The 13,260-nt window shown below is 38.2% G+C and overlaps 2 protein-coding genes across 5 annotated transcripts in view; both read left to right on the top strand.

Annotated features, from left to right (window-relative positions):
• LOC109833464 (protein TPX2-like) overlaps positions 1-2,806 on the top strand; it is an 87,637-nt gene extending 84,831 nt beyond the window's left edge. Inside the window, exons 6-11 of one of the 4 annotated variants that reach the window (XR_002245217.1) lie at positions 1,278-1,397; positions 1,483-1,657; positions 1,741-1,849; positions 2,209-2,264; positions 2,379-2,473; positions 2,549-2,806. The gene's annotated coding sequence lies outside the window, so the exon portion shown is untranslated. Of the gene's footprint in view, positions 1-1,204; positions 1,398-1,482; positions 1,658-1,740; positions 1,850-2,085; positions 2,269-2,378; positions 2,474-2,548 lie in introns of those variants that run through there. The other 3 variants (XR_002245215.1, XR_002245216.1, XM_020401137.1) reach the window with 3 other exon arrangements.
• Positions 3,992-10,317, top strand: LOC109833463 (probable protein phosphatase 2C 62). Its single transcript, XM_020401136.1, has 5 exons — positions 3,992-4,195; positions 5,699-5,950; positions 6,500-6,776; positions 9,141-9,295; positions 10,007-10,317. Exons 1-5 carry the CDS (start codon positions 4,163-4,165, stop codon positions 10,145-10,147), a joined length of 858 nt encoding a protein of 285 aa, XP_020256725.1. The 5' UTR covers positions 3,992-4,162; the 3' UTR covers positions 10,148-10,317.

Below are 13,260 nucleotides of genomic sequence, written 5' to 3'. Positions count from 1 at the left end.
CGTAAGGAACGAGGTACTTAATTGATATTTAATCTCACTCTAGTATTATCCTTACATGGCTGAACTACCCGAGTAAAACTTTGATCTTTTTACCTAGAATCCTATCATGAGAGAGGATGACTCTTAAGTCTTAATGAGTTCAAAGCATTTCGGATGCGGGGTGTTTGATAGGAAACATGCCTAAAGAACTCACCTATGCATGGGTGAAGATTTGGCCGTCTCCTATGGTGTCTTGTGAAAAGATACCTAGAGCTTTAACAGAAAACATGCACAGGGCCATAATGTGCAAAGGCAAAGGCAAAGACAAAACAAAGGCAAAGACAAAACAAAGGCAAAGACAAGTGCGGTTCAAAGTAAAAACTACTACAGATAAGTTTGATCTTGTGTGACCGCTGAATTTTTAGATATGTGTTGGTTCAAGTCTCTACGACACTATGCATCTATATTTTATTTAGTTGGTCTAAGGGGGATTCAAGTCCTTACGATATCTATTTTATGCACAACGATTAAAACAACGACACCCACACGATATTAGTTTAAAAAACTTATGGGGGATTGTTGGAAATTAATTTTTTAATCTAAAGAGTTTAACTTTTAAAAAGTGAAAGAAAATGCAAGATGACAAACGGTGCCAAATTTTTGTTGAAAAAAAAATAAAGTTGTGAGCCCCACCGAAGAAAAAATTAGACATGGGTCCCACATGTATAGTAAATAATATTATTTTATTAGTGCATAGTATTTTCCCAAACGTTATAAATAGACCCCAAATCCTTAAGGAAAATTAATTCCAAAAAACAACATTCAATATATACAAGATATATATGTTGTAGAATAGCTAGTGCTCGTAGGAACAGTGCCTAGACCAAGAAAGTCTTATAGATCGAGGAGATCTTTGCCTTATAGATCGAGGAGATCTTTGCCTTATAAATCGAGGAAATCTTGACAGTACTGGGTTGGTGCACACCAGAGTACTAGACTGCTGTTCCTAGAAGCAATTTGGCCTTGGGATCCTTGCACCGGAGTAGGCCAAATAATGCTTTAAGCACAGCGTTTTACAAACGCACAGCAGCTGAGTTGGAAAATTTTAAATTACCGCACTTTAGTTTTCTGTTCAGTTTTTGCTGTTATATATTTGTATTATTCCAGATTTAACAACATGCGCCAACAGAATTACTATCCCAAATCCATTTCATCTTCATACTAGGTATGCAATCTTATATAAGCTTGTGCCATTGCTGTTGTTCGCACACGGACGTCATTTTCCCTGGTTCTTTCAGGATAGAGGTTTTGAGAAAGAGAGACAGTTCAGTGTTCAGCTTCTGCAGAAACAATTGGAGGAGGAGAAGGCTAGAATTCCCGAGGCAAACCCTTATCCTTACACGACAGACTATCCAACGGTAAAGAAAAAGCCTCGCTAGTACTTTTTTTTGTATTTCTCGTTGAACTTTTTCTTACATTAGTGATCATTTTCCCTTGTCTTAGATGCCACCCAAGCCTGAACCAAAACAGTGCACGAGGCCTGAAGGATTGTTCAAAGGATGGAGAGTTTGATGCGACATGAAGAGGACACGAAGAGACAAATGGAAGAGAGGGAAAGGATGGAGAGAGAAGGGGCGCAGAAAAGATTGTTCAAAGCTCAGCCAATATTGAGAGAAGAGTAGGTTCAGTTACTGTTGAGTTGTATTTATTAAAAACTGAGGAACTACAAATCCTGAATGTCTGTTTTAACTCTGTCCATAGGGATCCTATTCCACTTCCAGAAAGAGAAAGGAAGCCTCTCACTGATGTCGAAGAGTTTGTGCTTCACGTGAATCATAGAGCACAGGAGAGAAGTGAGTTCGATAAGAAGGTAAAAAGACTTCGAGTTTCTTTGGAGTTAAATCTGAATGATTCATGAATATTCAGCAAGTAGTGCCTATCAGTCTTTAATTTATTCATGAATCTTTAGCGCATAGTCTCTATCAGACTTGTGCAATCTATTGAATTATCCACTTGAATTATCTATTAAACTACTTTTTGGGTCCATCCATATATCTTAGAGTTGACTGTGCCAGTGGATTGTCCTTGTTTTTGTCCCTTGCTCAGATTAAAGCATTTAACGTTGTTGCTTCTGCGAATACTATTCAACATACTTTCAAATTGACATACCATCGTGTAGCATCCTCTCTCTGATGGTCATATCTCAATCCAATGGATATCGTTTTCCAGATAAAGGAAAAAGAAGTGATGTACAAAAGACTGAGGGAGGAGCAAGAGACTTCAAAGTTGGTATATTCATTTGTTTATCTAAGTGAAAATAAAAGAAATGACAAGGTCAACGTACATCAATTACGCTCGTGCATAGGTAACAATTTTTTTCTTTGTGAAATTATTTTCAGATTGAAGAAGAGAATGAAATTAAGCAAATGAGACGCGAGATGGTGCCTCATGCAAGACCTTTGCCGAAGTTTGATAATCCATTCCTTCCTCAGAGGTGAGCATCTTTATGTCTGGATCAATTTTAATCGATTGAATGGAGTCTTGATATTAGAGGCGATAATTTATGTAGGTCAGCGAAGGATCTAACCAAAGCGAAGTCGCCAATATCGAGAGTGAAACAAAGAGGAGGGAGGCGCCAGCGCGCAAATTCTTAAGATGATAAGTTCTGTATAATTGTTCAAGACTTGCTTGAACCGGTCTGTTAGCTCCAAATCTTGCATCTCGCACAGCACAACCAGGTTAACATCTTGTATTAATGAAATTTTGTAAGAGAATCTTGTGTATTCAATTCTACAATGTGATGGCATATTTATCATCAGTTTTTGTTTGGGAGTATAGCATCTTCTGCAAAATATGAAGCAACCCTGGGAAGATGTCAGCCGTCTTGTGTAAGTTTTACTTATGGTGTTAAGCATGCATGATAACAAATAATTTCTTTAGTATATAGTCATACCCATATGAAGTTTGAGTAGCAATGGATTATAGATCCTACAAGATCCACTTGCAAAACCTGTAATAATTTTGTCCAATCCACTTGAAGTCCCAAAAAAATTCTCCAAAATGTTAATTTTATTAGAAGTTCAGCATAATTTATGAAAACAATTATTCACACAAAATCATAGAGGATAAAGAATCTATACTCTAAGATATATGGATGGACTTCACGGAACTTTGAGTACCGTGAAGTTTAAGTACCCCCTGTGAACATTAAGCGTTTCTTAATCGATTTGGTTAATTTTGCCCAAGCTGAAGCTTAGAACTTCACGAGACTTTAAGTCCCGTGAAGTCTCAGTCTGAATTTCAAGTTCGATCAATCTCTCTATCGAACTCTGCTATCTCTTTCGTTTGATACTGTTAGGGTTTCTTCGAGGTCGTGAATCATGAGGACGAGAACCCCCACTACATCCAAATCTGGGCACACGAAGAGAATGTCACCACAAAAGAAAGCAGTCGCCACCTTGACCGACAAAAAAACACTAGAAAACACAAAATCAATATTTTGCCGTAAACATAGATAGAGTCTATACTCGATTACAAAATATATAAAAGAGAAAGAGAAATTTCTTTTAATAAAATATAATATCATGTTTAAATACCAAAAAGCCAAGGACCTTATGTGCATATTTTTTTAAGGGTTCCATATAAAGTTTAATTAATTGAATCGATGTACAAATAAAAAGTAACAAATTAAAACTAGATTTTTAAGAAATATTGTGCCCATAATTTATAACTCAAATGGGGAGGTGGATTATAGACGTTTACGAGTTCAGATCTCCGTACAATTCTCATCTTCCTTTAATTAAATTATTTTCACAAACAAACATATAAAATTTTAAGCAGTAGTTTTCTTGGAGTTAGTCACAAAAGTTTCAATGCTTTCTCAAGAAACTATATGGATATGAAAAAGACACGGTTAGTAGGGCCCATCTCCTGAAAAGTCTCCCGCTCTTTAATAAAATCGGAGACTCGATCAAACAATGTAAACATATCGAAAAGACCGAGAAAAAAAAATGATAAAGCAGCGGGCAAATTGTCCGCACTTGTGACCCCGCTAACGTGCGCCCCGCGTTCAGAAAAAGCGGCCACCGCCCACTGTTCAGTTAAATAATATCTCTTCAAATAGAAAAAAAAAATCCAATTTCACGAGTCAAGGCTCTAAAATTTTTGGATTTTGGGTTCAGAAATGACTGGAAGAGAGATCTTGAACAAGGTGATGGTGAGTATTCCTCCCCAATCTCTTTGCCCATTTGAGAGATCTTTTGCATAAGCCGTAGGTTGTATTGAGCATTTGTCATGTTGGGTTTGCTTAGTTTTTGGGTTGTGGGTTGATTTTGGATGTGGGTGTTGAGTTTTATGGCTCCTTGTCTTATTCCCACTCTTTTGTGTTATTTCTGTGCAAGGTGTTGGAAGTTTGGTTGAGCCCTAGTTCAGTATCTGAATGTTTTGAGTATATTGCAGTTGGTAGTGAAGTATTAGTTGACTTTTCTTTGTAATAATCGATGGTTATGTGAAATTGATTTAGATTTCGAATGGTAGACTGATTCTTTAGTTGCTTTGTTAATAGAAAGAAGGTTTTATTAGATATTTGTTTGTGCAATGGTGAGGAATTAGACCAAAAACTTGTTCTTTCTCCAGGTTTTATGAACCGGGGAACTTTGATTTCCTAGTTAGTTTACTTAAAGCGGTATATAAAAAAAATCAGAGTAAATTTGCCTCTTGAGATAATTCTGAGTACGGGCACGCTTAATATGGTCAGCGTATGTCCGTAGTCCAAGGATTCAATCATGTTAGGGAAGTTTAATTCCTGAAGCGTCAGATGGTAGCATGAACTGTGCTTTCAGGAAAAGCAAAGTCAAGGTTCATGATAATGAAAATGGTTATATGCAACAATGAATGTGAAGCATCAAGATATATTGGTCATGCTTGAAGAAATGAGTTTTGACTAATGAAATGTGCAATATGTTTGAGCTCTCTGGATTAATCTATCTTGCGAGAACTGATGACAAATTAATTGTGATATATATATGGTGAACGACTTGCATACCCTAGATTCATTTCCTGGATCCTGTATCGGTCAAATGGCTTCAATTTGGAGCACAGAAGTATCAAGTGAAAATGTTATTTTGATGCCTCTCATTTAGTGATGTTGATTTTTTAACATTGTGTCTGAGCTTTGACCTAAATGGGTATCCATGTCCTTCAACATCTGCTTTTTGTAGGTAACTTTTTCCTTTTCTTTATGTGCTTTTAAGTTGTATGCGGTTTTCTACCTGATTTATATACTTACCTGGATCTCCCAGTTATTTTTATCCGATCAATTTGGAAAGTATGAATATAGCCTTATGCCTACCATTTACTATACTTTTGAAGGGATATATCAAATAAAGTCCTTATACTTTTGCCATTCAGCCTCTGAGATTTCACTGTTGGTTATAACCAGTTAGCACTAAATCTTGGTGGTATAGATCTTATTATACTCAAAAGTTTGGTATAATGTTGTATTCTTCCTTGACTGTTATGTTTTTTCAGCGTATCTATGTGAGAAATGTATGTATTTTCTAGTTCACTTGTTATCAAGCATATGCTGAGCTATATGTGCCACTCTTGATTGAGAATCATTTAACATTACCATGGCTACACACATGGTTCTTAGCTCTAAGAGGATAAAGCTTCAATCATTTTGATAAAAAATATTAAAACTTTTATGTAATTCATACAGGTCAAAGCTGGTCTCGGCCCATCTTCATCAGAAACTGGAAAGGGCAAGGCCAAGATGTCAGGCATAAAAGTCAAACATGGCTACCACTTAGTGAAGGGGAAATCAAGTCATCCAATGGAGGATTATCTCGTGGCACAATTTAAAAAAGTAGATGACTCTGAACTGGGTTTATTTGCGATATTTGATGGTCACTTGGGCCATGATGTTCCAGATTACTTGCAATCCCATCTTTTCAACAACATCCTGAAAGAGGTGAAGACTGATTTTAGTTTTCTTTCATTCTGCTGTTGTTGGTCTAAATTTTAAGGGCTAATTGCAGATAGACCACATGTACTACCGCCCAATTGCAGAGAGACCCCTTATAGTTCTAATGTTGCAGATAGACCACTTGTACTGTCATCCAATTGCGGATAGGCCCTTTGTGGTTCTAATGTCCCAGATAGTACTATCGCCCAATTGAGGATAGACCTCTTGAGTGATTGCTTTATTCTTTTACCCTCAAGAAGTCCATCTGTCATAAAATGATTTCATCTTTCTCTGAGGGTAGGGTCAGAAAAGTTCACTCAGGGTCTATCTTCATCAATAGAACTACAGGGGGGTCTACCATTGGGTGACACTAGAGGGGGTCTATCCACAATTAACCCTTAATTTAATCATGTTTTTTTACTGGTATATGTGGTTAGATTCTTCCCCTAGTTTCTTAGCATGTTTTTGCTACGTTATTGAGAAATTTATATTACATTATGCTGAATGATGGACACATTTTCAGTTAACAATTAGTATATTTTTATGGTGCAACAGCCTGATTTCTTGACTGACACAGAGGGTGCTATCAGGAAAGCATATAAGTTAACTGACGCTAAAATTTTGGAGAAAGCAGTTGAATTGGGAAGAGGAGGTTCTACTGCAGTTACAGCGATATTAATAGATGGGTCGAAGCTTGTAGTTGCTAATGTTGGAGACTCGAGAGCAGTGATATCTAAGAACGGCGTAGCTAAACAACTTTCAGTTGATCATGAACCTAGCATGGAGAGGCCTTTAATTGAAAAGAAGGGGGGTTTTGTGTCTAATCTTCCAGGTAATTAGCTTCCTTTAGTCTTCTTATGTAATATAGATCAATGTAGCATAGTGAATTTGATTACTAGATGTTGATTCACAGGAATCTAAAATGTTTCCCCTTCATGCCACTTAAGGGAATTTATTAATTATTAGAGACCTTTTGAAACTCCAACTTAGATAGCCTAAGAACAAGTGACTTTTTCAGAATTTAATACATCTATCACACTGGTGATATAGTTTGGTAGGGCTGTGCACAAATCATTTTATTTGTAGCAGGGTGGTGGTTTGTATGCAAATCAATCACAACCACGTACAGGATTGTCCTGAAATTCAAATGAGCTTGTTAAGGTAGGTTTTTAGTCAGTCAAAATCTAAGATTGATGCCTGATCACTTGACCTCACTATTAAGTTGAGTTTAACTGTAGTTCTGAGTTTATTTCAGTTCAAGATCTAAGCTAAGTAAACTGTCAATATCTAGCCTCAACTTTGTGTTGCAGTTTACAGAAGTCCAGTCATATTTGATTTTTCTTAACTCCAAAAATTGCTAGGAATAAGAAACACTCCCTACTTTACTCTTCATATTCATATCTCCTCTTCCCTCATCGGCAAAATCTTTTATTTCCCCACTTCGATTCCGCATCCTGTTGGGGGACAACTCCTTTATATCCAAAGTACGATAGTTAAGTACTGTGTGGGAAGCTATAATTACAGATTCACAAACTAAAGTTTTGAAACCAATGATATTGACTTTAGAATAATTAGAATTTAGTAATTTCAAACCCAAGCAGACCCTTAGCAAATCTTTAGTATTCCTGAAGTGTTGATGTGCGCCATTATATTAAACTATGATTAAAAACAACACAATTACTGAACAATAGTCACCATCTGCTAAGAAACATGGACATAAGCATAGGACATACACCATGTAAACATGTACACATGACTAGGTAATTGCTTAAAAAGGTAGGATAGGTGGATAGGATGACATGGAGTTGGAATATATATAGACATACAAGACAAGTCAATGCATCCAGAAGCGCAGATACTAATAATACTCTTAAAATCCCTCTTAACCATTATACGAAAACTCCAAAGTGGTAGTGAAGATTGAGGGTTAATAGTTTTGTATTCTAATGTGACACCGCCCCTTTTTATGGGCTGAAAAATGAACTCACTCGGCAGTGTCAAATTTTAGGAAATCCATTTTAAATTCATGGCCTGTGGAATTTGAACCTTGGTTGCTCTGATAGCATGTCAAAGTCTGTAACCATTCACCAAAACTCCGAAGTTGTAGGGAGGGTTGAGAGATAGTTTTATATTCTAACAAATACAATAACTCGGTACTTGTATGGAAATAAACTGTTACCCATTGCATAGTTTTTTAATTTTCTAGAAGAAATAGGCTTGGCTCTTTTGACTTTTGTTCACTGTATCTCTTCTTATATTGAAATGTATCTAAATTTATTATATTTTTATACACGTTAGTATTTTGACGGTTCTTTTCCATTGGAGTATTATCTTTGACATGTCAAAGACAAGGTTTTAAATGTCGGCCGACATGTCGGCCGACATATCGGTTTGAGGGCTTGACCGACACGATATGGACGTTTTCAACTCGTATGTCGGTTTTCAGGGCCAAATCGAAAATATCAGGGTCATATCGGGCATATCGGTCTATTTTTTAGCTTTGAAAAATCGGTCGATATGGTTTTTTTTTAAGATCTGTTTTTTGTTATCAGGTTTGTGTTTAGTGATAAATACCCAAACCCGTTTGACCCGTTCTCAAGTTTAAGGGTTTCTTATGAACCCGATAGAAAGAATTTATGAACCCAAATCCATATATTATTTATTTTTTTATATGTTTAGTCTATAGAATTTATAAAGTATGTTTATATTAAATTTATGAATGCTTAGATTACATTTAGGACATGATATTATACATATGCGCACTACCCGATATGGCAATCCGATATTTAGTCAATGTCCCTCGATATATCCCCGATTTCCGCTATCCGATATGGATTTCAGCCATCCGACATGAACCCGACATCCGACATTTAAAACCTTGGTCAAAGAAAGCAATTACTTATCTCAAAATAATCTAAATATAGAAAGTTATGAGACTTATAGAAAATGTACGCAGTTGAGCCCATAGATTCTTGTAAACTTCATCATATAGTTATACATTTCTGTACATGCCTGTAAGTTAGCATGTGGAAAGGCCGTCCAACCCTTACTAATTACTATAATATGCAGTGTCTATACATTGATTGAATAGAACATGTCTTACATATCATTATAAGCAATGTAGCAAGATACAAATTATTTTTTGAGATAAAGTTGAATCACACTGAACCAAGTTTGTAACATATTTATGATCCAGGGGACGTTCCGCGTGTAGATGGCCAGCTGGCAGTGGCGAGGGCATTTGGAGATCGGAGCCTAAAAGCACACCTTAGCTCTGATCCACATGTGGCCGTGGAAACAATCGACTCTGACTCGGACTTCTTCATTCTAGCAAGTGATGGGCTGTGGAAGGTACTTCTTTTGCACTATGCATGAGAGAACATACTTGATCCCGTATTATAGTGGTTTAGCGGCTCATATTCCCTAAACTCTATTAATTGCCCTTGCGCTCTTGAATCCCAAGCAATGTTAGTTGGTGATTTAGTCCGCTTCCACTGAGGGCAAAGTTAACTATGATCATGTCATTCTCTTATGACATCTCAACTTAAACTTCGGAATATTGTGTTGTCAGGAATTGAGGGGTGTAAGTGTTAGCAAAATATTTTATGGGCTGTAAGTTGCTATGCCCTTATAGTACAAAGGGTGTGTATTAACCCTACTTGATATAGAAAAAAATTCTTAAGGGGGCGGATTACAAGAATCTACTTACAGACAAGTGGAACTCAATTTGGAGATATATAGCCTATGATATAAATGTTTTAACGAGATAAGGTCAAAATAATTAGCAGCAGACTGGAAACATACACGAATGCTGAAATTTGCACGGGTCATAACTTTTAACTCAGTTATCGAAAGCACTATTATAATATGTTTTCGGAAAGCTCTCGATGTGATCTATAAAACTAACTTCTCCAGGGATGCAACTGCCCACCCTGGGCACCCCTTGGATCTGCTCCTGCTTGATATATCACGTATCAACAAAGAGACAATGATTTGCATAAGACAGTCCTCGATCAAGTTTCGTCCGATCATTTTTACTAAGGCGTTTTGTTTATACTTCAGGTAATGTCGAACCAAGAGGCAGTGGACTGTATCAAAGATGTAAAGGAACCGCAGGCAGCGGCGAAGCGTCTAACCGAAGAGGCTGTTGCCAGGAAGAGCAAAGACGATATCTCCTGTATTGTGGTTAAATTCGTTGCTTAACAACATCAGCTGAGGTTTGTAGCATGCTTTGAAGCGATTATTTTCTAATAATTCCGAGATGCTCATATTGGTTTGATGTGTGTATAATATTAACTTTAGAGTGTTGATGAACTTGTAAAAATAACTCAGTTTTTATTGCTTGTGTAAATTGATTTTCTCCGCTTCTATGACCTCATGTCTATTGGGTGATATAAAATTGGAAGTTTATGATTTCAGCATAAATAATTCAGTGTGATTTTTCCTGAACTCATTCGCTTCCAAATTCATTTTTACACCCAAAACGTCCAATCTAATTTATTTCTAAATTCAGATTCGATATTTGGCACCTACGTTTAGCATTTTAACCAACATTATGGTAGTTTAACAAATATTATTGCAATTTAGATCAAACTAAAGCGGCTTACTATACTATTCAGCCGGTCAACGTAGAGTCTGATTAAAAATAAATCGCATCTGTATGAAAAGTTTTAGAAGTGATGTGAAGCATAAATTAAGAGTGTACTGATAGAAATGCAATCGATTCTAAAGATTGATTGGTTATTTGTAACTTAGAACTGTTAATAGATGCGATTCTTAGCAAAATATGTCGGCACTGTAGAGAGTGACGATATTGGTTATTATTTGCAACTTATATTTATGTATTAAATACGATTCCCTTGAAAACTCACTGTACAGAGCGTCAAATTTCGTGCCTGCCCTCTATATATTTTCGTTGCTAACGATAATTATGTAATCATTAACTATTTATCAAAGCACATTAACGTGCATAAAACAGGACTCAGCACCGTCAAATGTTTTCCTGCTGCCTGCTGGGCTTTCCGAGTACACGACCATCAAGGCAGCAGCAGAATCATCCACCCTTTCCCCACTGCGGAACATCTCGCCAAGTGCCCTGCCCGTCTCCGATTCCTCGCGCCATCTGTACGTCGCGGGTACGACACCCACGCCGCACTATCGACCCGCCCACCCGCCTCGCATTCTTTGAACACGCAACCAAAACTGCGCAAGCTCCCAAACCCCACACAGTCATCATATCATTAAAATCCAACACAAGAGAGTTAACCTTGACCCCCGCGGTTGACACCTACACATTTTGCATGGATCCCCCTCAAAATCTCTAATCTCCACGTCACCGCACTCATCCCTTATTATATAAGCAAGCAAACCCTGTCATCATCGACCCCCTCCCAACTAAACAAATTAATCATGGAGCCAAAAATCCCATATCTGCCCCCTCGCAAACTCAAGTCCATCCTCCCCAACCTCTCGCTCAAATCCCCAATCCCCAAACGACCAGCCTCTCTCCGGCTGGCGACGACGATGATTCAAGCGATTTATAGCCGACCTCTACTCGACCACCGATTTCCGCATGTACGACTTCAAAGTCGCCGCTTGCACCCGGGCCCTCAGCCCCGACTGGACCGACTGCCCTTCGCCCACCCCCGGCGAAAGGCCGCCGTATGGGACCACGCCAAGTACAGCTTACCTCGTCACTGTCGCCCCGACTACAAATCAGCGATGAGGACTGCCCACGTGGCAGACATGCGGCACGGTGTTCGGTCACGCGGCGGTCTCATCGAGGCTCCTGCGCTGACCCACCCCCCGCACGCAGGTACCAACCACCCCGTGTAGGGATGGGAAGGTGTGTAGCGCGAAAAGTGTGTTTCTTCGCGCAACACCAGGAAGCAGTTGAGGGTTTCGGGGTCCACGGAGGCAACTTCGCCTTCATCGATGTTTCTGTCGCCCACGTCGACGTTGGTGGGGCCAGCGGTGTCCCCCTCGGTGGTGAGGGGGAGGGAGAAGGTGTTCGGGGAGATGGTTAGGAGGTTGGAAGGGTTGGAGATTTCACCGACGGTGATGGGATCAAGGGGTGGTGCTGGCGGGATTGTGGAGCCAGACCTTGAGTGGGTGGATGAGCTCTTGGAGTAGGAGAGTTTAATTATGTACAAAAATGCTTGGTTTAAGTATAGTGTTAGGTGATTTATTAGTAATTAAGCAGTGCAGGTAATATAATTTCTGAAGGTGGTATTTTGTGGGTTTTGGGACTTTTGGCTAGTTTTAAGTGGCAAACTTAATTTAAAGTAGTTTTGAGACTTTTGGGTAGTATAAATAAAAATAGTGAACTTGGATTATATGTACTACTACACGTTGTGAGGTATGTTGGATTTTGTTGTTTAAATGATAAAATTTCAGTGTTTTTTTTTTTTTTTTTTTTTTTTTTTTTGAAGTTTCGCCGGTACTTTCTGTTATAGCTAAGGTGAGCTGGTTAATTTCCTACATGTTTTTAGCCTCGCATTGGCTGTCTTATTTTAGTTGCTTTCTATCTATTTAGATGATAGTAGTTTTTTTTAAAATTTAATCTAGAGACAAATAATTTTCTTTCACTTCTAACAGAATAGTAGGGTACATAATACTGTCTAGACTTCAAAATATGTAAGTATTAATGAAATAGTTTAGGATACAAGTGGTACAACCACATGCAACAAGAGTGCATATACAACGCCCCTTTAAATTGTTGGACAAATTTTCAAATTCGACCTATTTAAAAATTTAATTACAAAAATTGACTTGTTTCCACCTTAATTATCAAATTCGACTCAGTTTTAGCCAATTGGCTGAAACTGAGTTGAATTTGGAGAAAAACATTACGAAACATCACGGAACTTTGAGTAGCGTGAAGTTTAAGTACCCCCTGTGAACATTAAGCGTTTGTTAATCGATCTGGTTAATTTTGCCCAAGCTGAAGCTTAGAACTTTACGAGACTTTAAGTCCCGTGAAGTCTCAGCCTGAATTTCAAGTTCGATCAATCTCTCTATCGAACTCTATCGAACTCTGCTATCTCTTTCGTTTGATACTGTTAGGGTTTCTTCGAGGTCGTGAATCAATCGAACTCTGCTATCTCTTTCGTTTGATACTGTTAGGGTTTCTTCGAGGTCGTGAATCATGAGGACGAGAACCCCCACTACATCCAAATCTGGGCACACGAAGAGAATGTCACCACAAAAGAAAGCAGTCGCCGCCTTGACCGACGAAAAAACACTAGAAAACACATTCAAATCCACACCCAAAGTCACGAGGGCGACCAAGGGTAAGCAATTCGCTTCAAAGGCTG

This window comes from Asparagus officinalis, chromosome 3 (genome assembly GCF_001876935.1).
Source record: "Asparagus officinalis chromosome 3, Aspof.V1, whole genome shotgun sequence".
NCBI lineage: Eukaryota > Viridiplantae > Streptophyta > Magnoliopsida > Asparagales > Asparagaceae > Asparagus > Asparagus officinalis.
Note: the sequence above shows the minus strand (reverse complement) of the source record. Positions and strands in the feature narration are given on the sequence as shown.